The following is a 27,235-nucleotide window of genomic DNA, read 5'->3' on the forward strand; positions in this document are numbered from 1 at the left end:
CATCTCAGGCATTGCACTAGACACTTCGTCATTTCATTGAAACTTCACAACTGCAAGAGGAAGAGTCTTATTTCCATTTTCTAGAAGTGGAGACTAAGGCTCCAAAACATTGACTTCCCTTGGTAAGTGGAACCGGGCAGGCTTTGAACCCAGGAGTGTTCAATGCATCTGTGGCCTTCCTCTGTCATTCTACTTTTTTTTTTTTTTTTTTTTTTTGAGACAGAGTTTCGCTCTTTTTTTGCCCAGGCTGGAGTGCAATGGCGCGATCTCGGCTCACCGCAACCTCCACCTCCCGGGTTCAAGCGATTCTCCTGCCTCAGCCTCCCGAGTAGCTGGGATTACAGGCATGTGCCACCACCCCGGCTAATTTTGTATTTTTAGTAGAGACAGGGTTTCTCCATGTTGGTCAGGCTGGTCTTGAACTCCCGACCTCAGGTGATCCACCTGCCTCGGCCTCCCAAAGTGCTGGGATTACAAGCGTGAGCCACCGCACCCGGCCTGTCACTCTACTTTTAAGGACAAGTACCTGGAGACATTCCCCACTCCACTACCCTTGAGAAAAATAAAGAGGGACCTACTGACACAACCCATTCCACAGAGCTCTTGAGAATGTCGCTCAGGCTGCCCATGGTGGGGATGTGGAGGGGGCTTGACAGGCCTGACTTTCTCCATTGACCTTCGCTGGGAGACAGCCAGGACCACAGAAGGGATGATCACCCTTGGTTTCTGCTTTTCTTTCTTGGTTCTGGACGATCCTGTCATGTGACCCGCTTTCTGGAGCCCAATTATCCTTAGGAGCAACATTGGACTTGGAAGGGAAGAAGGGAAACCAAGATAGAGCCCCTGGACTCAGCCACATCCTAAAACCTTATGGAAGGCTGCTGAGTTAAGGTCTCAGGGTGGAGCTGGGAAGGCAGATAGAGTGGGCCCAGGGTGCATGGGCTCAATCACTTACCACACCTTTGAGGAGTGCCTAAAATTAAGTGTACCCACTATGCTAGGGGGTACAACATCCCGTGAGGTACCATTCCCATTTTACAGATGAAAAGACATTGAGTCTTAGAGAAGTAACAGAACTTGTCCCAGGACATCTGGGAAATAAGACTCAATTCAAACCCAAGTCTGTTTGACTTCAAAGCCAGTGGTATGATACACCACGTAAGTACTTTTATTTATTTATTTTAAATAGAGACAGGGTCAGCCAGGCGCACTGGCTCACGCCTGTAACCCCAGCACTTTGGGAGGCTGAGGCGGGCAGATCACGAGGTCAGGAGTTCAAGACTAGCCTGGCCAATATTGTGAAACCCCGTCTCTGCTAAAAATACAAAAATTAGCTGGACATGGTGGCACGCACCTGTAGTCTCAGCTACTTGGGAGGCTGAGGCAGAAGAATCACTTGAACCTGGGAGGCGGAGGTTGCAGTGAGCCGAGATTGTGCCACTGCACTCCAGCCTGGACAACAGAATGAAATATAAATCTCAAAATAAATAAATAAACAAAGAGAGACAGGGTCTTGCTGTCAACCAGGCTGGAGTGCAGTGGTGCCATCATGGCTCACTGCAGACTCAAACCCCTGGGCTCAAGTGATCCTCCCTTCTCAGGCTCTCCAGTAGCTGGGACTACAGGCACGTGCCACCATATCTGGCTAATGTTTTTATTTCTAATTTTTTTGGTAGGGATGGGGTGTTGCTATGTTGTCCAAGCTGGCCTCAAATACCTAGCCTCAAGTAACCCTCCTGCTTTGGCCTCCCAAAGGCACTGGGATTACAGGTATGCGTCACCACATCCAACCAACATGTGTGTTCTTTATGATACACCACAGTACTCCTGTGTGTTAGAGACTGTGGGAGCAGACACAAACAAGAGAAACAGACTGGCCTCTGCACATAGATTTCTGAACAGCAAGGCACACCTTGCGAGGAGAGGGCTGGGGCAGTGGAGTTTCTATCTTGGGCCACAGCTCTAGCTCCTCTGTCAGGTGGCTCTGGCCAGGAGGCCCTCCTTTAGTTAATGCTGTCCCATTTGGAAAGTCCCCAGCAGTTCTGGGAGCCGTAGGGGCTGCTTTGTCTCAGAGACAAGCCCTGGTAAACATAGGAGCCGCTGATAATTTACTGGCAGGAGAGACTGAGGAGAAGGAATTTGACAGCAAAAAGGCAGAGAAGTGGGCAAAGCTGCTGCGTGTGAGCATGTGTGTGTGGGTGGGTGCATGTGTGGGTGTGGGTGTGGGTGCGTGTCTAGGGTGGTGCAGGACCAAAGCACCCAGATGCCCTAGTGATCTTGCCCGTACCAAAGTGCCGGTGCCACTTTGTTGGCCGGTCAAGACTCAGGGAAGGCAAGGGTGGCTTTGAGCCAGACAGGAGGATAAATCTCTCCCCTCATTCAAGTTATATAGTTCAACAGCAGGTCGAAGGGCAACCACATTTGCAATATTTGCCGCTTTACATTCATCTCATTTTTGCCTTTTTAAAGTCCAGGGCATGGTTAAGAGTGATGGGGGGGATGGCGAGTATATTTTTAAACATTTAATTTTTTGTAGAGACAAGGTGTCGCTATGTTGCCCAGGCTGGTCTCAAACTCCTGGCCTCAAAGATCCTCCGCCTCGGCCACTTTGTCCGAGCCACTGTGCCCAGCCTGAGGGCACATGTTTAACATAAATAATATTTACTAGCATTCAACTAGGAAGGGTCCTCTCTTTTTTTTCTTTTTTTCTTTTTTTTGGTTCTTTAGTTCTCGTTGCCGCTTGGTTCTTTGTGTTCCTGGGCTGGTTATGGAGATGGTTCCGACTTCACATGAAAAGGCTGGGAAAGTTGTGGGTAGGACTCAGGATGAAAGTCAGCCCAGGCGCCCCCGGACTCATTAGGGGGTGGAGACGGCGGCTGGCCGTGTGGGGTGGCGTGCGCCGTGTGAGCCGGGGAGCGCCGGCTAGAATCTCGCAGTGCGATGACAACAAACCGTGAGGGTGGTGCGGAACGGGAAGGAGACTACAGCGCCTACCTGGTAGTGGCGCGAGCTCACACGCCGCCTCCTGGAGTCCTGGCCCGGGCCGCACGGAGCCAGGCTGGCCCAGACGAGCTCCACCTCCGGAGGCGGGGCCTGCCGCGCGGCCATTGGTCGGTGCCCCGGAGCCACCTGCCCCTACCTTTAGGGGCGGGGTTACCTGGGCCCCGCCCCGCGGCTCGGGTTCCCGGGCCCTGTCCCCGTCCTCCGCCCCCGCCCCGCCCCGCCCCGGCGCGAGGCCCCGCCCCTGAGTCCCGGGGCCCGGGCGCCTCGTGATGTCACCGCAGCTTTGATACAAAGAGCCCTTCGGCCCACGCGGGTCTCCCGGCAACAGGCGCGGGCGGGGGCGGGGCCGCGCCTTCCACTGGTGCCCAGGAGTGCGAGCGGCGGCGGCGCGGCCGGAATTGTTCCTGCGCTTCGGGGCTGCCCGCCGCGTCCCCGAGCGCCGCCGACCCGCGCCTGCTGGCTTCCGCGCCTCTGCCTGGGACCGGCCCGCGGATGCGCACCCCGCCGGCTCTCGGGAGCCAGGTAAGCGGCGGCCCCGGGGCTGGCGCTCGCGGGGCTCTGGCGGCGCGCACCTGGCTCGGTCCGGCCCGCGGCCCCGGGTTCCGGGCCCCGGGAAGTTGGCGGAGTGCGGACTTGGCCTGAGAGGTCGGGTTACCTGAGCCGTCTCGCTCGGCCGCGGGTAGAAGCCGCTGCCAGGTGCGCGGGTGGCGGCTCCTTCCCCAGCGCGCTTTCAGGAAGTGCTTCTGGTGGGCTGGGAAGGGGGCTCGTTTGCTGGGGCGCCTCCGTGGGAACCCGACCGCGCGCCCCACCTCGGTCCGCAGCGCCCCTGCCCTCCTGCCCTTGCGGGACCGGCGTGGTCCCCAACGCCGTACCCTTGGCCGGGTCCCCGAGGGGGCGGAGCGCCGCGAAGTTTTTCTGTAGCTCTTGGCGGCTGCACAGAGCCTGTTTTCTGGCTTCCCCCGTCCCTCTGGGCGGGTGGAGTGGGGGAGTCCTCGGGGCCAGCCCAGGTCGTGGTGGGGGACAGGGCCTTGCCTCTCTCTAGCCGAGAAGCTGCCGTGGCGGGAGGTGTGTTGTGGCCCTCGAGGCGGCCGGTCTCCCCTGGTGGTGGGAGCTGTTGGCACAGCCACTTCTCTGTGCGGGCGACAAGTGTCTCCGAGGTCCTGGCGGCGCAGTCTCTGGAGAGCGTGTCTGTGCTGTGGGAAACCGGGTTCCGACACAGCCCCGGACCCCATTCCTCGCCCGTGCTAACTCCAGTACCTCCTCTTTCCCTTTCCCCTCACCCTGCTCTCCCACGGAGGACTGGAAGTGACAACTCACTCCCCCGAGGGCCATGTCAGTTTTCCTTGACTGACTGATTTATACCTTCCTTCTCAAAGCGATGTGAGAGGTCTGGGTCCTGTCTCTGCACTTAGCCTCCATCAGGTCTTGAAGTGGCAGCACCCTGGGCTGGTTCCTGGTGATCCACCAAATCTCTGTCCTGCCCTCCCAGAGCAGGCGGCAGGTGGCAGTGGCTTGGGCTCCTGGGACGCTGAAAAGCAGTGGGGCAGGCACATTCCTTGGAACATCCCCAGGTCCTGCCCCAGCTGAAAGGTGGTTACAGTGGTTGCTGAGATGGGAAAAAGGAGACCCAAAGGGGTCGGAGGCAGTACTAATTGTGTGCCAGTAGACCTCTGCAATAGGAGCTCTCACACTCCCCCTCCCATATCCTCCCCCTACCAACTAGCCTACCTTGGTGGGGTGCCTAAGTCGCGCTGCCTTTGATTGGGGTCTCCCCCAGGTGCTGGCACCCTGGCACTGGCCCAAACCTTACCCTCCTTTCTGGCTTTCGGGGACTGTTGATTATGTGCCCAGGGAACATTACATACGAGACATTTCCCTGCCCTCAAGGTGTTTGCAAGCTCAGGGAGTCTGAATACTGGGTCTGCTCTGGGCCAGCCCCGCTCTTCTAAGTTGATTGCAAATTGTCTGCAGTTGTCTTTGAGGTCCCTGTGACTTCACAGGGGGAGAGTGTGGCCTGCCGGGGCGAGGGAAGCCGCTTGGGTTCTTCACTGTAGGAGGCAGCACCGCTTGGACAAACGGGTAGTGAACAGCTTCGGAATTTGAGGGGGGGCCTGGACTTCGGTGAAGGGGGTGGAGTAAATGACTAAGGCCAGTAGAAGAGATAAGACTGGGCCGGAGGCGAGGGACGGAACTAGCCAGGCCAGGTAAGCCTGCTGGAAGGCATGACCTTTGCCCTAAGGGAGGTCTGTAGGAGAGACTGCCTGGAGCCTGCCCTTGGGAGGGACTTTCAGCCAAGTGAGGGAGGAAAAGCAGAAGAAATTAGAGGGACCGTTGGGTTCTAAGCCACCTCCTTCGGGGTTCCAGGGGCAGTTTGCACTTGGAAGACTGTGGGCTGCAGCTTGAGACACTACACTGGCCCCCACTCTCCCTCCCGACCATCTGCGCCCCTCCTAAAGCATGCTGGAGCCTTCCTCGCCACTTCTCCTGGTAGGCAGGCTGCTTCAGACCCAAGGTTTTCTCTTTGGCGGTTCACCTGGGGCCCTCATAACTTCTTCTTTCATCCGCACCCTCAGGTGTCTGGCAGTCCCCGCTCTGGGCAGCCTGTTATGCTGAGATTTTCCACAACTGATTCTGTTCTGAGGGGCCTTCGCAATGTCACTTTATATGTTTTAGGTATGGGTAAGGAGGGGGTGAAGGGGGCAGGAGAGGCTCCCAATGAAATAGCTGGTGAGCAGTTCCCAGAAGGCAGGCGTATCTGAACGGGAAAGGGCGTGCTGTCTCCTGGCACAGGGCTCATTGTGTTTGAAAGGGAAGGTTTTTTTTTTTGTTTTTTTTTTGTTTTTTTTAATTGAGACAGGGTCTTGCTTTATGGCCCAGGCTGGAGTGAAGTGGTGTGATCAGGGCTCACTGCAGCCTCCCACCCTCCCAGGCACAAGCGATCTTCTCACCTCAGTCTCAGCTGGAACTACAGATGTGTGCCACCCTGCATCTGGCTAATTTTTGTTTTTGTAGAGATGGGGTTTTGCCATGTTGTCCAGGCTGGTCTTAAACTCCTGGGCTCAAGGGATACGCCTGCCTCAGCCTCCCAAAGTGCTGGGACTACAGGCATGAGCCACCACACCCAGCCGAAGCATCTTTATCTGGTCGTGCCTGCTGCCTGGTGTTAGCAGTGGAACACAGTGCCCTGGCCTTGCCAGGCGTACGGAACCCCTGGGGCTGGACTCTGTTTTCCTCTGGGTCAGCTCTGCTGGCTCTTGACTCAGGAACTGGGCACTTATGGCATCAAACACTGGCCTCGAAAATCAATGCCCAGTTACTTTGCCTCAGGTCTCATGGCTGGATTATTGGGTGGTCCTGTCTATACCAGTTAGTCACCAGAAAACAGGCATGCTGATTTGGCAGGCCCACCTGGTGCCTTCCTGGATGTTGTATGATCTTTGCCCCTGAATGGTACCACAGTCTTCCTCATGAGGAGGCGTTTCAGGACCCGGAGGCTTCTCCATCTCTGTTTGCTCAGCCCCTAGCATGTTGCCTAGTACAGGGCAAGTGGTACTGAATTCATTCGCCAGATACTTGGTTGTCTACTCTGTGCCAGATTCTGTGCTGGGCACTGGAGATACAGCAGTGAACAAAACAGATGAGAGCCCCTGCCTTCAAGGAGCTCGCAGGATGGTAGTGAGACAGGTAGACCAGTAAAACACGGAGCATGGGAGTTGGCAGGAGGGAAAGCAGGGTAGGGGAGGGAGTGCTGGGTTTCAGAGTCAGATGGGGAAGTTCTCACTGAGAAGGTGACATCCCAACAAAAGAGGTACAGGCAGAGAAAAGAGGAACTGCAAGGGCCCTGAGGTGGGACCGTGGCTGGCATGCTATGTTCACAGAACTACAAGATGGGATGTGATTGGAGAGCAAGCCAGGGCTGGGGGGACAGGGGACAAGCTCAGAGAGATGGGGGACCACCCAATGCCGTGACAACCCAGAATCCCAGGAGGAGGAGAAGGGGGGACTGACAGTACAAGTAAGACTAGAAATCCACAGGCATGAGCTGCCTTCCATTGCTCTGCCCTCCTCAGAACCTCCGCATCAAGGGGATTTGGGCCTTGAGGCATTTCTGGAGGACAGGCATCTGTGGCCACGGCTGCCACGGACTTCCCTGCCTCAGCTTGAGTTGGGTCAGATGAGCCTGTCCATTGAACGTGGAAACACTTCCTGCCAGACTATGCCGTTGCCACCCCATGAATCAAACCAGCAAAGGGCACACCGGCGATGTGCATATAGCCACGTCTCCGACAGCTGCCTGCGCCTGCCTGCTGTTCCCACGGGTCAGCTCCTGTCGGGTAGGGATAGGTCCTGCTCTCAAGGCCCATAAAGCAGCCAGCAGCCTGCCTGTGTTTTCCACACTCTGGCCCGTGCCACCCAGGCTGTCTCCTCATCTCTTTTCTGATCCTCAAGAGCTCCCTGGCCTCCCTCTCCACTCCCTCTGCCTGTGGGCAGGCAGCAGCACGGTTCTGTGGGGTCCTAAGGACCCCAGGGAGTCACTCCCACATTTGAGCAGCGACTTTGGGTTTAATCTGTCCAGTTTAGGGTCCCAGATCATATATGCGTGTGTGCACACACGTGTGTGTTTGCGTGTCAGGCAGCATTCACATGGGGCATCCTGTTTACCCCCCTGCTGTGGGGTGGCTGAGGGTTGGGGTGCCCTCTGAGTTTTTGGTGGGTGGGGCTTCAGCAGGGTGTCTTGGCTACCTCTCTTGGCCAACACGTGTTCTCCTGGGAGGATTTGCAGCTTTGGGCCTGACCATGGTTCCAAGCAGCATGGTCTGGAGCCCACACTGGGTGGCAGGCTGCAGAGAAGGTGCCCCCAAAAGCCTGGACAGCACCCTTATCTGCTTTCATTTGGAGGGATTTTCTCATTTTCTCATGCCGAGTGTCTGATTACACATAGCAGTCCTTCCCCAAGTGTTTGCGGCCTCATCATAATACTGTTAAGTGAATGGAATTTGTCATTGGCCAGTTTCTGTGGACCCCATTCAAGGCTGAGTGGATGCTGGGGGCGCCCAGCTGGCCTTGCTCAGAGGGGTCCCGAGTGTCTTGGTGCTTCAGAAGCTGAGCCCCCCTCAAGAGCATTGATGACCAAGAGCTCAGATTCTCAGAACCCTCTTGAGCACCCAGAAAGCCTGGGTGGTTGCTTCTTCACTTTGTCCCATGACCTGGAAAGGAGATGAGACGGGGAGGAGGACACAGGCAACCAGAAAGATGTGCAGCCTACAAAGGTCGTATGAAGGTCAGAGGGGTGGCTGTTGTGGCCCAGAGCTGTGGGGTCTGGGTGACCTCCAGCCCAGATCCGCCTGGCAGGCCAGTGCTAGTCATGCCAGCATTTCCAAACCCACTTCTTGACTTCCCTTAAGAAATGGGAAGTTTTCCAAATGTTGGTCACATTTTTAATTGATTTAACCTGCTTCATCTTCCCAGACAAGTGGGTTCTTTCCCAACAACGTAAACATTAATTCAGATGCAAACAAAGCTCTGTAGAAGTTATTAATATCCGTGGCTCTGCTCATGGGAGCCTTTCTCTTTTGAGGGACCAGAAAGAGGAAGGCCTAAACAGAACTGGAGAGTGGGAGAGTGGGCGGGCCCTCTCTCTTCAGTCATCCGCGGTCACCCCCACCTTCCTCTGCGCTCTGTAAGCCTGACACCATGAAAAGGGAACCCACATTTCAAATAGCCGCTGCTGCTCCAGTGAACTTGGGGTAAGGGAGCTGAGGGATGTCTGCCCTCTGCACCAGACCAGACTCAAGTCTCTCTCCTAGAATAGGAACGAGAATAGTAGCAAGTCCCTGCCCCCTGCTCCCAGGTTTTCCTGGAAGAAATGCCTACCTAAGACACAGGCACCTTCATGCCACACTCTGTCACCCAATGCCTGTTTCCTTAAGGTGAAAAAATGGGTGCCAGAAAACTTCTGGGTCTAGATTCCGGCTCTGTTGCTCGCTAGCTGTGGAACTTTGGACAAGCGACCTCACCCTTCTGATTTCACTCTCCCTGGCCTCCTTTCTCCACACCCTCTGCCTGTGGGCAGGCAGCAGCACGGTTCTGTGGGGTCCTAAGGACCCCAGGGAGTCACTCCCACATTTGGGCAGCAGCTTTGGGTTTAGTCTGTCCAGTTTAGGGCCCCAGATCATATATGCGTGTGTGCACACACGTGTGTGTTTGCGTGTCAGGCAGCATTCAGATGGGGCTTCCTGTTCATCCACCCCCCTGCTGTGGGGTGGCTGAGGGTTGGGGTGCCCAACCTGTAGAATGGGGTTGATAATAGCACCTGCCTCGCAGGGTGGTGGTGAAAATAAAATGAGCCATGGTGATTTAAAATGCCCAGTCTAGGTTTTGGCCCTTACTTAGTTGGCACTCATGGACGGTTAGATGGTTGGAGACGCAGACCAGTTTGGTACCAAAATGCCGTCAGAGTCAGGCTGTCTCTGGGTTCAAATCCTGGCTCTGCCCCTTGCTATTTGTGGAATCTTAGACAAGTTATTTAACTTTTCTGTGCCTCAGCTTCCCCACCTGTAAAATGAGGATGAGGGTGGTACCACCCTCACAGGGTTTGTGGTAAGGCTCAAATATGTAAATGTATGAAAAGCACTTAAAACTGTGCTTTGGGGGGAGCTGTTATTCTTAGTTCCTGCAGGCTTCAGCTGGTTTGATTGTTGTGACTGATAACCTTCACATCTAACAGAATGTCTTGCCGGGGAGCGTCATGGCCCAAACAGGAAGGTGGCAGGGGAAGAACTCCATTACTCAAGAGCCTTTGCAAGAGAAGCAAAACTCTGCTTCCTCAGCTTCTGTGCGTTTTTACATCTTTTTTTTTCCATTTTAATTTTTTTAAAAAAAAAGTAGAAATGAGGTGTTACTATGTTACCTAGGCTGATCTCGAATTCCTACCCTCAGGTGATCCTCCCACCTTGGCTCCCCAAAGTGCTGGGATTACAGGCGTGAGCCACTGCACCCAGCCAGCTTCTGTGTTTTTAACAAACCTGCTCGGGCTCTGCAGATGCAGATTCCGGGTCTGGGGTGAAGTGACTGGTATCTGCGTGGCAATCTGTGAATGAGATGCCAAGCAGCATCCGAGGTGACAGCCTTCTTCCCAGGTTCAGTGAGGGAGGCTGTACCTCGCCTGTCCTTCCACAGGCTGCTCAGGCTGCCAGGCTGTGGCTGGCCTGCCAAGGGGAGGATGGCCATCCACACCTCGGCCCACCTGCCCTTCGCCTCCAGCCAGGGCCTGCCTGTCCATCCACCTGTGCCTAGCTGGGAAAGCTGGCTTGGAGCAGTGCTGCCTGTCCGCCATTGCCAGCCTGCAGCATCTGGCTTATTAAAATGCTGAGGCGCTGGCTGGCCACACGCCCCAGGAGATTTGGAGAAAGACCAGACAAAAAGGTGCGGGCTGTGCCACCGCCCGGCCACACTGGGTGACTGCCCTTAGTAGTCAACCAAGGAGCAAACCTGCCTGCTCATCCAGCTTGGCTACCCAGAGGTCTGTAGCTCCACTCAGGCGAAGCTGGCTGGCCTGGCCTAGCCTGGCTGGTTGGGTGGGTAGGACAGCCTCCGCCTGACTGATTCTTTTTTTTTTTTTTTTTTTTTTTGAGACAGAGTTTCGCATTTCTGCCCACCTTGAGTGCAGTGGTACAATCTTGGCTCACCGTAGCCTCAACCTCCTGGGCTCAAGTGATCCTCCCACCTCAGCTGCCTGAGTAGCTGGGTTCATCAACACTCCTTGCTATTTATTTATTCATTTGGTGGAGATGAGGTCTCACTATGTTGCCCACGCTGGTCTCGAACTTCTAGGTGCAAGCAATCCATGTTGGCCAGGATGCTCTCGATCTCCTGACCTCGTGATCTGCCCGCCTTGGCCTCCCAAAGTGCTGGAATTACAGGCATGAGCCACCGTGCCTGACTCGTCTGACTAATGTTAGGCAACCTTGAATTGATGACCTCCTGGTGAAATGAGGGTTCTTGTTGACAAGGCAGGTCTGGCCAACACATTTTTGTATGATTATCTGCACGATTTCATCAGTTGTTAGCAAAGAAGGATTTTATAGCAGCAGGTGTGTGCTCATGTGCTTGTGTGGAGTTGTTGACTGCCCTTCACTGCACACACAGTCTGCGGAACTGTGACTGAATCCCTGTTCCCCACTCACACTCGCATGGTATTTTCGATTCTAAGGCACATTCTTTTTTTCCTTTCCTTTTTTTTCCATTTAACATCTTAAATTGGAATGTGTCACACATTCGTGGATTATTATAATTTGACAGCGCCTTTTTCTCGGCATAGTTGAAATAACGGTGCATTGTAAATTCAGAGGTGTCTCAGATTTAATGAAACAGAAACTAGGTAACCTCTGGGGAACTTACATAATTTGTCCAGTTCCTTCAGGGAAGCAGATGGCACCTTGTAGTGGTGGCAGATTATATGAGGGGACAAGCTTGGATTGGGCTTACATTCCAGCTTTATGGCTCGCCAGCTGTGTGGCCTTGGCAAAGTTGAGAGACCTCTCTGAGCCTCACCCCATATGAATCGTGGCTCCACAGTTGTCATGGTTGTGTGCAAGGCAACTTTCCCTGTTTCTCTTGCTGGGCATCATCTAAGGTCTGCCCAATTCCATCTGGGTTCAGAGGGAAAATGAGGGCAGGGAATGGGTCACTGGCCTTCCCAAGGGAGCAGAGGGAAACTGGTGTTCTTGACTCAGTTTATAATCCTTGGACATCACTCTTTCTTCTTCCCTCGTCCTTCTCCCACTTTGCCTGAGTTTTCATTTTCACATGTGTTTCCTTTTAGCAATTTTCTTTCAAATCTCTCCTCTCCCTTTCTGTAAAGTCTTCCCACATGTCGCCTCTTTGAAGCTGCCTGTGGTGGGAAAGGGGAGGAGGGCTCTGCCCGATGGCCTGGATGGCACAGACCTCAGAAACCCAGTGTGCCGTGGTCCCTGCAAGCTTCAGCTCAAGTCCAAGTTCTGGTACCATCAGCGTTGCTAACTGCTGTTCCCATGGCCGCAGGGTCAGCCTGAGTCCACTCCAGTGCATGGCGTTGTCCATGGGGTGCTGGATGTCACATCGCTGAGAGCATTTGATATTCTCTGTACCCTCCTTGCTGCGTTAAAATCAGACCTGGTTCAAATCACAGCCTTGCAGCCTTTCATGAATTACTTAACCTCCTTGAACCTGTGTATTCTCATCTAAACAGTGGCTGATGCACAGAAATACCTGGCACATGATAGGTGCTTCGCAGATGCATGCTTTCCTTGTTCTCAAATGTTTAAGACCTCTTTTTGGCCAGGCACCATGGTACTTTGGAAGGCCAACGCGGGCAGATCACCTGAGGTCAAGAGTTCGAGACCAGCCTGACCAACACGGTGAAACCCCATCTCTACTGAAAATACAAAAATCAGCCCGGCGTGGTGGCAGGTGCCTGTAATCCCAGCTGCCCGGGAGGCTGAGGCAGGAGAATCGCTGGAACTCGGAAGGTGGAGGCTGCAAGTGAACCAAGATCGTGTCACTGCGCTCCAGCCTGGGTGACAGAGCAATACTCCATCTCAAAAAAAAAAAAAAAAGAGAAAAAATACTATTTTGTGCTTCTTTAGGTGCTAAGGATCTCGGGGAGTGCCAGCCAATGGCACTGCTCCTGAGACAGAGGCGTTCTGGGCAGGGGGCAGTGGCAAAGGCACAGGGGCCTGTGTGAGCAGGATGTGTCAGGGCCCCCATCCTTCAGGATGGCTGGGCTGCAGTGGGGTGGGGCAGGATGGAGAGAGAGGAGGAATAGTGGTGGGATGGGCACCCAGTCGGCACGGCACCTGCAGGGGTGCAGGTGACAAGGCTGCACAGGGTCTGGCTGGAGCAGTGCAGAGGGTTAGGTGTGGGCTACTCATGGAAGTCGGGGCTGAGTTGGGGAGGCACTGGGAGATAGCCACATGGGGATGTCTAGGTGACAGTGGCCCCCAAGCAGGGGCTGTGCATGAACTGCTGGCTGGAGGGAGGCTTTAAGAGCAGGTGATGGTTTTAAACCTTGTTTTCCTCAGAGATCTTCTCTCTGCCCCTCTCCCTCTTGAGATTCTAGTGAAAGGCAGTAGCCCGACCTCCTCAATTTTGCCTGCAGTGTCAGAGATTCGAAGCACCACCTCTTTGATGAGGTGGTGCTTATGCCCCACGTGCATAAAAAGCAGCATGTGCTGAGGCATGGAGGTGAGTAAAGGTGCCCAGAAGCCTGGGGTACTAGGAAAGGGGAGAGGCAGAGCACGTCCTGAGGCTGAGACCTGCTGGAAGGGGCTTTGCGAACTGCTCTCAGGAGCTGGGCCTGGTTCTGTGGGCAGTGGGGAGCCCATAAGCTCTTAGAGGGGGTTCCCAGTGGACTCCCTGGGCGGGAGGGTCTCTACCCTGTGAGCCCCAGACCTAATGCCCTCTCACCTGTCCCCACTGCAGGAAAGCCTGCCCTGGCCGGAGGCCCTAAGCTGAGCTCTGGCCAGCTATGCTTGAGTGACACACCCCAATCCCCCATGCAAGACAGCAGCTTCTGGAACACAAAACTTGGGTAGCTGGGTCTAGCAAAGGCCACAGGACAAAGAGGGACACCTGAACTGAGCTTTCTGGGAAGACCATGGGGGCTCTGTGCTGATGGGAGGTACCAGAAGATGGGCAGGGAGGAGGAGAGGGTTATAAAACCCGAGGGCTCTGGCAGGAGGCCCTGCAGGGTTGGGAGGAGGAGAGTCACCCTGCTGATCCTGACCTGCCCGCTCCAGAAGGGCAGGTCACATGGAGCCTTGGCCTATTGGCTGTGGGTAAACATCAGCAGCCTGCCGGCTGTCCAAGTCCTGAGGGTTCTGTGGCGGAGGAGGAGTTGGGTGGGAGCCCACCCTGATTTTGGACCATGGATCGGCTCCATCCAGGCATACTCTCCTTGAGTTGGATAGTGGCCTCTCTCTAGAAAGTTCCATGTCACCTCTTCGGAGGGCACTCCCCTGAAAAAGGAGCCTGACCTACTTGGTGGACTCTACGAGGGGAAAGAGCTGGCCTGAGCCACTGCTTTCCCTCCCAAACCTTCACTTTGAGTGAAGTATTTTTATCATCACTCCTCTTATCATGATGGTAAAGTATGGAGCCCCCAAAACAAGCCCCACAGACTCTTGGCTGTGTGAGTAATTAACCCCTCTCTTCAAACACCCACATCTTGAAAAGCTATAATTTGTAGCAAAAAATAACTGCCCATTCCAAGAACCAGGAGAGCCCTTTATACACACCCCATTCAACTGCAGCCCGTTACTTCGCTTTTGACACTTGAGTTGCTGGGACCTCTGGTCCGTGCTTTCCTCAGGGGAACCAGAGGCGCAGTGGCTGCATGGGAACTGGAGCTTCCAGAAGGCATTTGGAAAATCTTTTCTGAGAATTTAGATGGGACGACTGAAATTAGGGAACTCCTGATTTGGGTTTGCATGGCCCCAACTTTTTGTGTGACTCCAAAGGGGAATAAAGAGAAAAACTGTAGGGCACTTCAGGGGAAAGTGGATGAGACTCTCTGGACACCATTTCCCCACCTTTCTTTTTCTTTTTCTTTTTTTTAAGATGGAGTCTCGCTCTGTCACCAGGCTGGAGTGCAGTGGCACAATCTCAGCTCACTGCAACCTCCTACTCCCTGATTCAAGCGATTCCCCTGCCTCAGCCTCCCGAGTAGCTGGGATTACAGGCACGTGCCACCGTGTCCAGCTAATTTTTGTATTTTTTAGTAGAGATGGGGTTTCACCATGTTGGCCAGGATGGTCTCGATCTCCTGACTGCGTGACCCACCCGCCTCGGCCTCCCAAAGTGCTGGGGTTACAGGCGTGAGCCACCGCGCCCGGCCACGTTTCCCCATCTATAAGGAGGGAAATGATAATTACTTGCAGGGAGTTTACCGTCTCTGTAAAGCACAGAGCAGACTGGCCACGTGGTAGGCGCCCTAGTATGTCAACTTTGTTCTCTTTCTGTGAGCTGTGACTTTACCAGCTGTTTGTAGACAGGAGATCTTTGTGGCTTCAGGTAGGTAATGGGGGACTGAAAGCTAACAGGAAATACCTCCCCTGACCTACAGCTTCTCTTTGAGCTGGCACGCCTGGAATTCTTGGGTCTGGCTGCTGGGTTTGTTTTCCAGATGTGGAAGCAATTTAAGTTCTGTTTTCATAATCCCCAACAGTTTGCCTCTGAAGTCCACATTCTCATTTGAAAATCAAGGCTGTTGGCTCTGTTTGCAGGGCCCAGGGTAGGCTAGATAGCCTCTTCAGACCCCTTTTGTTTAGGAAATGGACTTACCGGGGCACTCAGATCTGGGACCCAGGGCTTGGTTGGGACAATCATACCCCATCAAGGACTTGGTTAAAAGGTGAGTTCACTTTCTCTGTGGGTTTTCCTTGGAGATTATTCACGGAGCTAAATTCAGCTGCACCTTGGTCACAACCCAGCTCTAGACTGCTGTGGAGTGGCGGGGGTGGGGCCCGGGTTTGGGCCATGTCACAGGCCAGCTGGCGTCCCTCTGAGCAGGGTGCCCACGTGTCCCAGGGGCAGTAGCAGTCCTCCTTCCCACACTGACCACAACAGAGAGAGGAAAATGCTCCAGATGTCAAGTAGCCAGAAATAGTGTCTGGCACGGAGAAGCTGGTAATATCGTGTTCAGTTACTGAGTGCTGCTGGTCACAGAGGCAGCCTGACCCAGGGTAAAAGGCTCCTTGTGTGAGGGCCTGTGACTCCAGGGCTAACTGCTGATTTCTTCTCTTGTAAACCAGTTGCTGTGTAGGTAAAACACCTTTTACATTTGTTTTATAACTACACTGAATACAGTTTTGGGCAACAGAAATTGCCTTTGCAATTCTAACGTCTCTGAACTGTGCATATGCTTCTCTAAAATTAAAATAGAATACTTACACTACTCAGAGAACACACGAGAAAATGGACCTGGTCAGGCACGGTGGCTCACACCTGTAATCCCAGCACTTTGGGAGGCCGAGGCAGGAGGATCACAAGGTCAGGAGATCGAGACCGTCCTGGCCAACATGGTGAAACCGCATCTCTACTAAAAATACAAAAATTAGCTGGATGTGATGGTGTGCGCCTGTAGTCCCAGCTACTCGGGAGGCTGAGGCAGGAGAATCACTTGAACCCGGGAGGCGGAGGTTGCAGTGTGCCGAGATCGTGCCATTGAACTCCAGCCTGGCGACAGAGTGAGACTCCATCTCAAAAAAAAAAAAAAAAAAAAAAAAGAAAAAGAAAATGGAAATAACTTACTTAGATTGGCATATAAATAGTGTTTATAGAATGCCATCCTGGTAATCATAGATTCACCAAGCTTTGGTTTCAACAAAATATCATCTCTTAAGAAGCAGCTGTATTTCTTTTTTTTTATTATTTTTTATTTTTTTTTTTTTTGAGACGGAGTCTCGCTCTGTCGCCCAGGCTGGAGTGCAGTGGCGCGATCTCGGCTCACTGCAAGCTCCGCCTCCCGGGTTCACGCCATTCTCCTGCCTCAGCCTCCCGAGTAGCTGGGACTACAGGCGCCCACAACCGCGCCCGGCTAATTTTTTTGTATTTTTAGTAGAGACGGGGTTTCACCGTGGTCTCGATCTCCTGACCTTGTGATCCGCCCGCCTCGGCCTCCCGAAGTGCTGGGATTACAGGCGTGAGCCACCGCGCCCGGCCGAAGCAGCTGTATTTCAAACTAATCATGAAAGAGAATAAGAGAATACAATCTTTTTTTTTTTTTTTTTTTTTTTTTAGGACAGACCAAAAATAAATCCCTGAGTCTCTTGAGTAGGTTCTAGAAATCCAGTTACAGATGCTTCTTGATGGGGTTACGTCCCGATAAACCCATCGTATATTGGAAGTGTCATAAGTTAAAAAAGATGCATTTACTACATCTCACCTACCAAGCACCATAACTTAGCCTGGGCTACCTTAAATGTGCCCGGAACACTTACTTTACCCTACAGTTGGGCAAAATCATCTAACACAGAGCCTGTTTTACAATAAAGTGTTTTATGTCCCATGTAATTTATTAAGTACTATGCTGAAAGTGAAAAACAATGCTGTTATGGGTACTTAAAGTATGACTTCTGCTGACTATGGATCACTTTGCACCATCATACAGTTGAAAAATCAAAGTCAGCCCGGGCACAGTGGCTCATGGTGGCCTGTGATCCCAGCACATTGGGAGGCCAAAGTGGATGGATCACTTGAGGCCAGGAGTTTGAGACTAGGCCGGACAACATGGTGAAACCCCATCTGTACTGAAAATACAAAAATTAGCCAGGTGTGGTGGTGGCCACCTGTAATCCCAGCTATTTGGGAGGCTGAGGCAGGAGAATCACTTGAACCCAGGAAGGGGGCATTGCAGTGAGCCGAGATGGTGCCACTGCACTCCGGCCTGGTTGACAGAGTGAGACCTTGTCTCAAAAAAAAAAAAAAAAAAAATTGTAAGTCAAACCATTGTAAGTTGAGGACCATCTGTAGTTCTCTCTTTTTTTTTTTTTTTTTTTTTTTTTTTTGAGACAGAGTCTCGCTCTGTCACCCAGGCTGGAGTGCAGTGGCCGGATCTCAGCTCACTACAAGCTCTGCCTCCCAGGTTTACGCCATTCTCCTGCCTCAGCCTCCCAAATAGCTGGGACTACAGGCGCCCGCCACCTCGCCTGGCTAGTTTTTTGTATTTTTAGTAGAGACGGGGTTTCACCGTGTTAGCCAGGATGGTCTCGATCTCCTGACCTCGTGATCCGCCCGTCTCGGCCTCCCAAAGTGCTGGGATTACAGGCTTGAGCCACGGTGCCCGGCCTGTAGTTCTCTTTAAAGGTTGAATTGGCTGGGCACAGTGGCTCACACCTGTAATCCCAGCACTTTAGGAGGCTGAGGCAGGTGGATCACTTGAGGTCAGGAGTTCAAGACCAGCCTGGCCAATATGGTGAAACCCCATCTATACTAAAAACACAAAAATTAGCCAGGTGTGGTGGCAGGCACCTGTAATCCCAGCTCCTCAGGAGGCTGAGAGGCAGGAGAATTGCTTGAACCCAGGAGATGGAGGTTGCAGTGAGCTGAGATTGTGCCACTGCATTCCAGCCTGGGTGACAGAGCAAGACTCTATCTCAAAAAATAAAAAAAAAAAAGGTTTAATTGAATTAACCTTGAAAAAATTTGTTTTTGTCATCAGGGTGAGAAGGTGGGTGAAAAATCCAGACTGAGCTTGGGTAGGGGTTTCCACATAGGCTTCCTGGGGGAGGAGAAGGGATATTGGTATATTGGTCTGTTGGTCTGCTACGGCTGTCATAGTGAAGGACCACAGACTGCACAGCTTAAACAACCAAAGTGTGTTTTATCACAATTCTGGAGGCTGAAGTCTAATATCAGGGTGCCAGCAGGGTTGGTTTCTTCTGAGGCCTCTCTCCTTGGCTTGCAGACAGCCATCTTCTCCCTGTGTCTTCACATGGTCTTTCCTTTGTGTGTGTCCTAATCTCCTCTTGTAAGGACACCAGTCACAATGCGTTAGGGCCAACCCATTAGGACCAACCCATTAGGACTTCATTTTAACTGAATTACCTCTTTTTAATTATTATTATTATTTTCCTGTTTGTTTTGAGACAGAGTCTTGCTCTGTCGCCCAGGCTGGAGTGCAGTGGCACTATCTTGGCTCACTGCAACCTCCACCTCCCAGGTTCAAGTGATTCTCCTGCCTCAGCTTCCCGAGTAGCTGGGACTACAGGCATGTGCCACCATGCCTGGCTAATTTTTGTATTTTTAGTAGAGACAGGATTTCAACATGTTGGCCAGGCTGGTAGTCTTGAACTGCTGACCTCAAGTGATCCACCCACCTTGACCTCCCAAAGTACTGGGATTATAGGTGTGAGCCACCACACCCAGCCTGAATTACCTCTGTAAAGACTCTATCTACAAATACAGTCACATTCTGAAGTACTAGGGATTAGGACTTCAATATATGAATTTTAGAGGGAACAGGATTCAGCCCATAACAGAAAAGGGTCTTGGGGACTTCCTTCAAGGGAAGGGGGAAGAGGAAGAAGAGGGTAGGCAAAGCCTGGCAGAGTAGAGGGGAGGCAGTTCTACTTTCAGGCAAAGGCCCGTGGGTGAGGGACCCCCTTGGGGATGGCTCTTGACTACCTGCTCTATTTGGAAACATTTCTAGGACTGTTACGACTGTGAATGGTCGTTTAGAGGCCAGATCATTCTTACGACCTCAGCCATTTAGAGGCCGGATCATTCTTACGACCTCAGCCATCCATTGCCTCTTGATCTGATCATTCGAAACCAAGACTGCTCATCATTCTGTTCTCATTTCATCCTCGAAGCTCATGTTGGTCCATCGGGCTCCAGTTTCTGTGGACTCTACCCTCTAGGATAGTATTCTTTCAGGATGACTTCACTTCTTCATATCCTTTTAAATAGAGCCGGACCTGTCAGGAAAAAGCAAACAAACCGATCAAAAAATCGGCAAAAGATCTGAATAGATATTTCTATTGTATGTAATTTATATAAATGGCAAACAGGCATATGAAAGGTGCTCAACATCATTGATCGTCACAGAAATGCGAATGAAAACTATAATGAGGTATCATCCCATCCTAGTTAAAATACCTTTTATCCAAAAGACAGGCAGTAACACTTTCCTTAACTAGTTCAGCAAATTTGGGGCAGGCTATTTTTTCATGTTTCCATACAATGTTTACTTCTTTTTTTTTTTGAGACGTTTTCTCTCTCTCTCACCTAGGCTGGAGTGCAGTGGTGCGACCTCAGCTCACTGCAAGCTCCGCCTCCTTGGTTCACGCCATTCCCCTGCCGCAGCCTCCCGAGTAGCTGGGACTATAGGAGCCCACCACCACGCCTGGCTAATTTTTTTGTATTTTTAGTGGAGATGGGGTTTCACTGTGTTAGCCAGGATGATCTCGAACTCCTAACCTCATGATCTGCCCGCCTCGGCCTCCCAAAGTGCTGGAATTACAGGCGTCTGCCACCATGCCCGGCTAATTTTTTTGTATTTTTAGTAGAGACAGGGTTTCACAATGTTGGCCAGGATGGTCTCGAACTCCTGACCTCATGATCCGCTTGCCTCGGCCTCTCAAAGTGCTGGGATTACAGGCGTGAGCCACTGCGCCCGGCCTGTAATTTTCAAATGAACCAAGTTTCTTTTCAAATGAGCTATTTGAAAAGAAATTAAACTAAATATTATCGAAACTAAGGACATTTTCCTTCACAACGATATGCCATTAACACACCTGACAAAATTAAGCATAATTCCCTGACATCACCCAATATCTACTCCAGATTCCATCTTCTTTATTTATCCTCAAAAGGTCTTTTACAGCTGGGTGGTGGTTTGTTTGTTTGATCTGGGATCTAATCAAGGATGATATTTGGTTTCTATGTCTCTCAGTTAATCTAGAACAGTGGTTCGCAAAGTGTGGTCCCGGGACGAGCGGCATCCGCGTCACCCGAGAACTTGTTAGAAATGCCTTTAGAAATGCAACCTGTCTCAACCTTTAGAAATGCATCTTCCCTGTGGTGATGTGTAACTTCTTCTATCCCGTTTTTCCATTTGGTAGAAGTTAGATCCTAAGGCTTGATTCGAATTGAGTTAAATGCTTCGTTAAGCCCACATTATAGGTGATGCTGCGTAGCTCATAGGCATCACATTTGATCTCTACGTTAAGGGGACAATAGCCTGTGTTCTCCCTGGTAGAGGTATGTGGGGTGCTTTGGTGTTTTGCAGCAGTCCGTAGGGTGATTCTTTGGTATTGTGCAAGTATCCAGTTTCTCATTAGCCTTTAATCTACTGGTTTTATTCCGCAGTTGTTGAGTATAGTGTTCTGTATGTATCAGTCTCAAGTTTGTGTTGTTCCGGTCCTTCTGTATCTTCTCTAATTATCTTGTTTGCTTATTCCATCAATAATAATAATAATAATTGTCATATTTTTATTATAATAATTATTAATATTTATAGTTATTAATATAATATAAATATAATTATTAATAATTAATTATAATTAGTGAAACTTATTATTATTATTAAAGACAGATTCTTGAGCCCAGTCACCCAGGTGCAGTCATAGCTCACTGCATCCTCGAACTCGTGGCCTCAAGCAATCCTTTGGCCTCAGCCTTACAAGTAGCTGGGATTACAGGCATGTACCACCTGACTATTTTTTTTTTACTTTTTTTTTTTTTCTTTTTTTGGTAGAGATAGAGTCTCATTATGTTTCCCAGGCTGGCCTGGAGCTCCTGGCCACCTGCAAGTTTTGCTTTATGTTTTGAAACTGTTAGATGCATAGATATAAAAGTGTTACATCTTGTTAAATTTCAATTGTGTTTCTTGTAAGTGGCATGTAGTTGTTTTTAATTTACTCTGACAATACTGATCTTTTAATAGGATTGTTTACTCCATTTTCTTTAAAGTATTACTGATGCGGTAGAGTTTTTATCCCACCTAATCTTTAAGTTTTTAATTGACACACAATTGTACATATTTAAAGAGTACAGTATGATGTTTTGACACACATATGTATTGTGGAATGATCAAATCAGGGTCCTTAGCATAACCATCACTTCAAACACTTGTCATTTCTTTGTGGTGAGAACATTAAAAATGCTATCTTCTTGCTGTTTTTAAATACACATTATTGTTAACTGTAGTAACCCTACTGTGCAATAGAACACCAGGACTTAGTCCTCCCATCTGACTATAGCTTCGTGCCTGTTGACCAACCTTTCCCCATCCTTCCTTCTCCTACCCTCTCCAGCCTCTGGTAACCATCATTCTACTTTCTACTTCAATGGGGTAACTTCTTTAGATTCTGCATAGGAGTGACGTCATGCTGTTTGTTCTTCTCTGCTTGGCTTCTTTCACTTAACACGGTGTTCTCTAGGTTCATCCATGTCGCAAATGACAGGATTTTTATTCTTTTTTATGGCTGAATAGTATTCCATTGTGTATATGTACACCCCATTTTAAAAATGCATTCATCTGTTGATGGATACTTAGTTGACTCCATATTTTGGCTGTTGTAAATTGTGCTGCAATAAATGTGGGAATGCAGATCTCTCTTTGACATACTGATTTCTTTTCTTTTGTGTGTATGCCTAGTAGAGGAATTGTTGGATCATATGGTAGTTTAAAATTATTTGAGGAACCTCTATAGCATTGTCCATAATGATTGTTCTATTAATAATTACAGTCCCAGCCGGGCACGGTGGCACACAGCTATAATCCCAGCACTGTGGGAGGCTGAGGTGGGCAGATCATGAGGTCAGGAGTTTGAGACCAGTCTGGCCAATATGATGAAACCCTGTCTCTACTAAAGATACAAAAAATTAGCTGGGTATGGTGGCGTGTGCCTGTAATCCCAGCTACTCGGGAAGCTGAGGCAGGAGAATCATTTGATTCCAGGAGGTGGAGGTTGCAGTGAGCCAAGATCGTGCTTTTGCACTCCAGCCTGGGCGACAGGGTGAGACTCCATCTCAAAAAATATGTATATAAATAAAATTACAGTCCCATTAACAGTGTATAAGAGTTCCCTTTTCTCCACATCCTTGCCAGCATTTGTTATTTTCTGTCTTTTTGATGATAGCCGTTCTTACTAGGGTGATGTGGTATCTCATTGTGGTTTTGATTTGGGTTTCCCTGAAGATTTGTGATGTTGAACTTTTTTCATATATCTGTTGGCCATCTGTGTGTTGTCTTTGGAGAAACACCTATTCAGATCTTTTGCCCATTTTTAAATTGAATTATTTGTTTTTTTGCTATTGAGTTGTTTGAGTTCCTTATGTATTCTGGCTATCAGTCTTCTGTCCTTTTTGGTGATTCAAGCATTTTTTTATTCCTTTGTTTCTCTCATCTATTAGTTTTTTTTTTTTTTTTTTTAAAGATGTGGGGGTCTTGCCATGTTGCCCAGGTAGGCCTCGAACTCCTAGGTTCAAGCAGTCCTCCTGCCTCAGCCTCCCAAGTAGTTGAGGTTACAGCCTCGCACTGCCTGGCTTAGATTTTTAGTAATATGTTTTGTTTTATTTTATTTTAGTTAATTTATTTTTAGACAGGGTCTCACTCCCATTGCCCAGGCTGGAGTGCAGTGGCACCATCACAGCCTTGACTTCCTAGGCTCAGGTGATTGTCTATCCTCAGCCTCTCGAGTAGTTGGGACAACAGGCATGCGCCACCACACCTGGCTAACTTTCTGTATTTTTTGTAGAGACAGAGTTTTGCCATGTTTCCTATGCTGGTTTCAAACTCCTGGGCTCAAGTGATCAGCCAGCCTCCCAAAGTTCTAGGATTACAGGTGTGAGCCACTGCGCCCGGCCCGTTTTTAACTGCCAACCTTTGACTGCTCACTTGTTATTGGAACGGAAGTGGAGAGGAGTGAGAGCGTCCCCCATAGTGGATGACCCAGCTGTTCAGGATGTTTCCAGTGGGGTCACACTACGGTCCAGGGTCTGGTCTGCATCCTAATGGGCTCGAAAACCAGATCTTACTGGCTTTTCCCACACGCCACAACTTGAGTCCACTCATGCTCACCGATTGTCCCTAGATGGACGTACAGAGCCAGTGGATCCCTTTGTGGTGAGAAATGCACTCCCGTGAGCTTGGGCAGCCCTTCTCTCTCTGTCAGCAGGCTCCTGGAAGTGGGTGCTGCATGAACTTGGACACAAGGGCCAAGGGCTGGACAGGTGTGGAATGTTGAGCCAGGCCGCACAGCCTTCGGGGCAGGCTGGATGTGCTGACCAGCCAGACCCACCACCTCTGGCCCAGTGCCTGGGTGGACGCGGCCCGGGTGGGCCTCAGACCCTCCCTCTTGGTGCTTCCCAGAAGACCACCCGCTTAGCCCCTCCCTGAGGACAGGCTCTGTCTTTAGATCCCTTAGTACTTCAGTCCGTCTGCTCAGCTTTAGGAAATGTGTGCATCTCTGTTGTAGTTGAGCTCCCGGGAGGCTATCTGACATCTCTCATTTCTGAGTCTCCCTGGGAACCTCGGCACACACCCCGCTTCCTCTCTGTGGGCTCCTCTGACGCTGCCTTAGCAGCAGTGTGTGTGTTGGGGTGAGGGTGTGAGATCGGAGAGAGAGACAGCTCAAGAGTTGTGATGAAAACACTGGAAGCAAGGGAGTGTGGGCTTCAGCAGCCCTTCCTTGGTGATGTTGGTGCAGCAGCAGAACTTGTCGAGTGACCGCCTTTGCTTTATGTAAATGTCATGAGAGTTCTGGAGAAACACAAGCATGGCTTTCGCTTTCTCTTCTGTTCAGCACCAGCCTGAGTTCCACAGCCAGTGAGTGCCAGATCCAGGACTGAACCAAATCTGCCCAAGAGCCTCAGTCTCTCCATCTGTAAAATAGGGTGATTTATTACCTCCCTCCGGAGGTGATACAACAATCAAAACCTGCTTGCTTCTGAGATGAATGAGCACCTGGGGAACCCCAGTTGTCCCGGTTGCCCCTGCTCCTGGGGCCTGCAGGCCCACATTAGGATGGAAGTGGAGAGCAGCAGCCGGGTGTCTACACAAGATTCGCTCCTAGAAGCTCCAGGGCGGGAGCAGTGGGCCCTGCTGAGGGGTGGTCTTGAGCTCCTGGCCACACCTTTTCTGGGGTGAGTTTCAGGAGGTGGATCCTGGGGCCCCTGGCTGGGAGGAGAGAGCCTGCAAGCTGCCCTGCCTTAGCTGCCATCCCCTGGGAGGGAGTTTAGCTGGAGGAATGGGGCACTGGGTCCCTTCCTGACACCCCAGGGCCTCTGAGCCACTCTGGGGATGGAACGTGGCAGCGCAGCTTTTCTTCCTGACCAGAGCGGGAAGCTCTGGGCTGCAGAGCTTTGATCTCACAGTATGCGGTCAGTCCCTGGGGCCGGCTGAGGTGTGGGATAACGCTCGTGACCTGGCGACCTGGTGCTCCCTTGCTTACCCCTGGCTCTGTCGGGGTGAGCCGAGGCCTTGTGTCTGAGCTGAGGTTGCTTGTTGTTCAGAAGGCAAGGCCGAGGCACTGCCTCTGGGTGGATGCTTGAACCCCCTTTATCCCACCCTTGCCTTGGCTGGTGCCTGGGCAACTCTCTGTTGAACCAAAACCTCTTATCAGCAACTGATAAGTACCCAGCCTCGCATCTGCAGAGCAAAGCCTGACCCATAGCCAGGGTTGGCAGCTGCAGCAGGAGTCAGTTACAGTCAAGACTGCGCACTAATCCCTGCGGCACCACCTTTTCATGGTGAGAGCAGCCAAGCCACAGTGGAGTGTAGAAGACCCCAGCCCCGGCAATCGCATCCCTTCCCTGTGGACCTGGGGGCACTGGCACCTGTGAGTTAGCTCAATAAGCTGAATTTCCTGCTGCCCACGGGGAGGACCCCGTGAGACCTTGACGCAGCCCATCTCGTTCCGGGGCTGTTGGTTGGCTCGGCGTGGGGTGAGAGATTCATCACAGGTGTAGCCCGGGCAGCCACTGGGCTCCCCGACGCTAGGCTTAGTGTATGTTTCCACCCCCACCGCACACATGCACACCTTCCCAGCGGCAGCGCAGCACGTGTGCCTGCCAGTGCCTTGCTGCAAGGGAAGTGGGCATGTGCCCGCCCAAGCTATTTTTACCCTGCCTCGTCCCCACAGAGCTGTTCTTTGGCTCTGAGTTAGTGCCTGGGGAGTGAGGCCGTTGCCAGGGCTGGGGGTGGATGAGCTGGAACCTCAGAGCTTCTTGGACTCCCTTCCCCAGGCAGCGTCTCATCTTAACGCTTATTAAAGGGTGTAAGTCGTGTGCAGGACGACCTTCCATGAGAGTAGGCAGGAGAGGGCCCCTGCGGGGAGAAAGAGGCCCTGATGTTTGGAGGGCAGGCTCTGGAACCTGCAGGTCTGGCTTCCTGAAGTCAAAAAAAACCAACCGAGCTGCAGCCCAGTGAGCCACAGTGGGTAGAGGGAGAGGGTCCCAGGGGCTGGATGGGAGCCAGGAGGCACCCCGGATTGTTTTCCCTCAACACAATGACGACAATAGTAGTTTAGTTTTGGGGTGTGGTGGTGTGTACCTGTAGTCCTAGCTGCTTGGGAGGCTGAGCTGGGAGGATCACTTGGGTCGTGGGGGTTTGAGGCTGCAGTGAGCTGTGATTGCGCCACTGCGCTCCAAAGGGTTTGTTGTTGTTGTTTATTTATTTGTTTTGAGCGCTTTCTATGTGTGCTAAGACCATAAAGTGCTTAGGACATGTAGCAGTTCATTTACTCCTAATCACAGTTAACTCCATTTTATAGATGGGGAAACTAAGGCACGGAGCGGTTCAGTAACCCTAAAGCTGCAGAGCTCGTGAATGTTGAATGGTGGAGCAGGGCTCGGGCCTGGCCGTCTACTCCAGAGCTTGTCCTTAACGCCGCCCCGCGCCTCCTTTTGCGGTGTGTTCCGCACCCTCGTGACACAAGGCATCGTCCTGGTTCCCTGTGGCAGCCCTGCCAAACAGATGGTTCCCTCTCTGTGTTTAGATGAGGCCCAGAAATTAAACAGCTGGTCCAGCATCACACAGCCAGGCAGTGATCACACCAGAGTCGACACCCAGGTCTCAGGGTCTTGTGGCTGGGCTATTCCCAGCTCATCACACTGCAGCACAGTGTGGTTCAACCAGCACACGTTAACCATCTGCCATGTGCTCCCTACAGTGCTAACCACTGGGGTCCAGACGTGGAAATCCCCATAGCTACCCACTTAGGGTCCTCCCTCTCACAGGGAAGGTGGACATGAGGTCACTCGGGGTCCATGTCCTCTGTGTGTCAGCTCAGGGAAACGCAGAGTGCTGGTGTGTGTGCCTGTGAGGCGGCTCCCCATGGGGGAGGTGGGGAGGGAGAAGACCAGATGCTGCATCCGCTCCCAGAGTGTGGACACTGTGGCATTGTTGGCCACTCTGAAGCTGGGACGTCCCCCACGTGTATTGATACTTGGCCTTTTCAGCCGCCCTGAATTCAGCCCTTGCCAACTTCCTACAAAGGAACGGGGTGACTTGGGGCCTGCTGGCGGGCGAACGTGGCTCTCAAGACTGGAGAGGGCCCCATGGCAGGCTGTGTGCCTCCAGGTTCCCACTCCCTGCTGGGGACAGGGTGGGACAGCAGGACAGCGAGGTAGGGTGCAGGGGTTGCAGATCTGCATGCCAGAGTGGCTGGCTGGATCCTGTTCCCCAGCTCTCTCCGGAGTGCCCTGGCCTCAAGTAATTCCCCGGCTTGGCTTCTCTGAGGAGAGT

At 51.7% G+C, this 27,235-nt stretch overlaps 1 protein-coding gene across 2 annotated transcripts in view; it reads left to right on the plus strand.

Moving 5' to 3' along the window:
• LOC105485203 (RAB11 family interacting protein 4) overlaps nt 1-27,235 on the plus strand; it is a 144,204-nt gene that overhangs the window by 96,278 nt on the left and 20,691 nt on the right. The window contains exon 1 of one of the 2 annotated variants that reach the window (XM_071082665.1): nt 3,369-3,525. The exons of the other annotated variant lie outside the window; for it this stretch is intronic. Coding sequence (XP_070938766.1) covers nt 3,496-3,525 — 30 coding nt within the window. The 5' untranslated portion in view covers nt 3,369-3,495. Of the gene's footprint in view, nt 1-3,368; nt 3,526-27,235 lie in introns of those variants that run through there. 2 annotated transcript variants of the gene reach the window in all.

Source organism: Macaca nemestrina, chromosome 17, assembly GCF_043159975.1.
Source record: "Macaca nemestrina isolate mMacNem1 chromosome 17, mMacNem.hap1, whole genome shotgun sequence".
Classification (NCBI taxonomy): domain Eukaryota; kingdom Metazoa; phylum Chordata; class Mammalia; order Primates; family Cercopithecidae; genus Macaca; species Macaca nemestrina.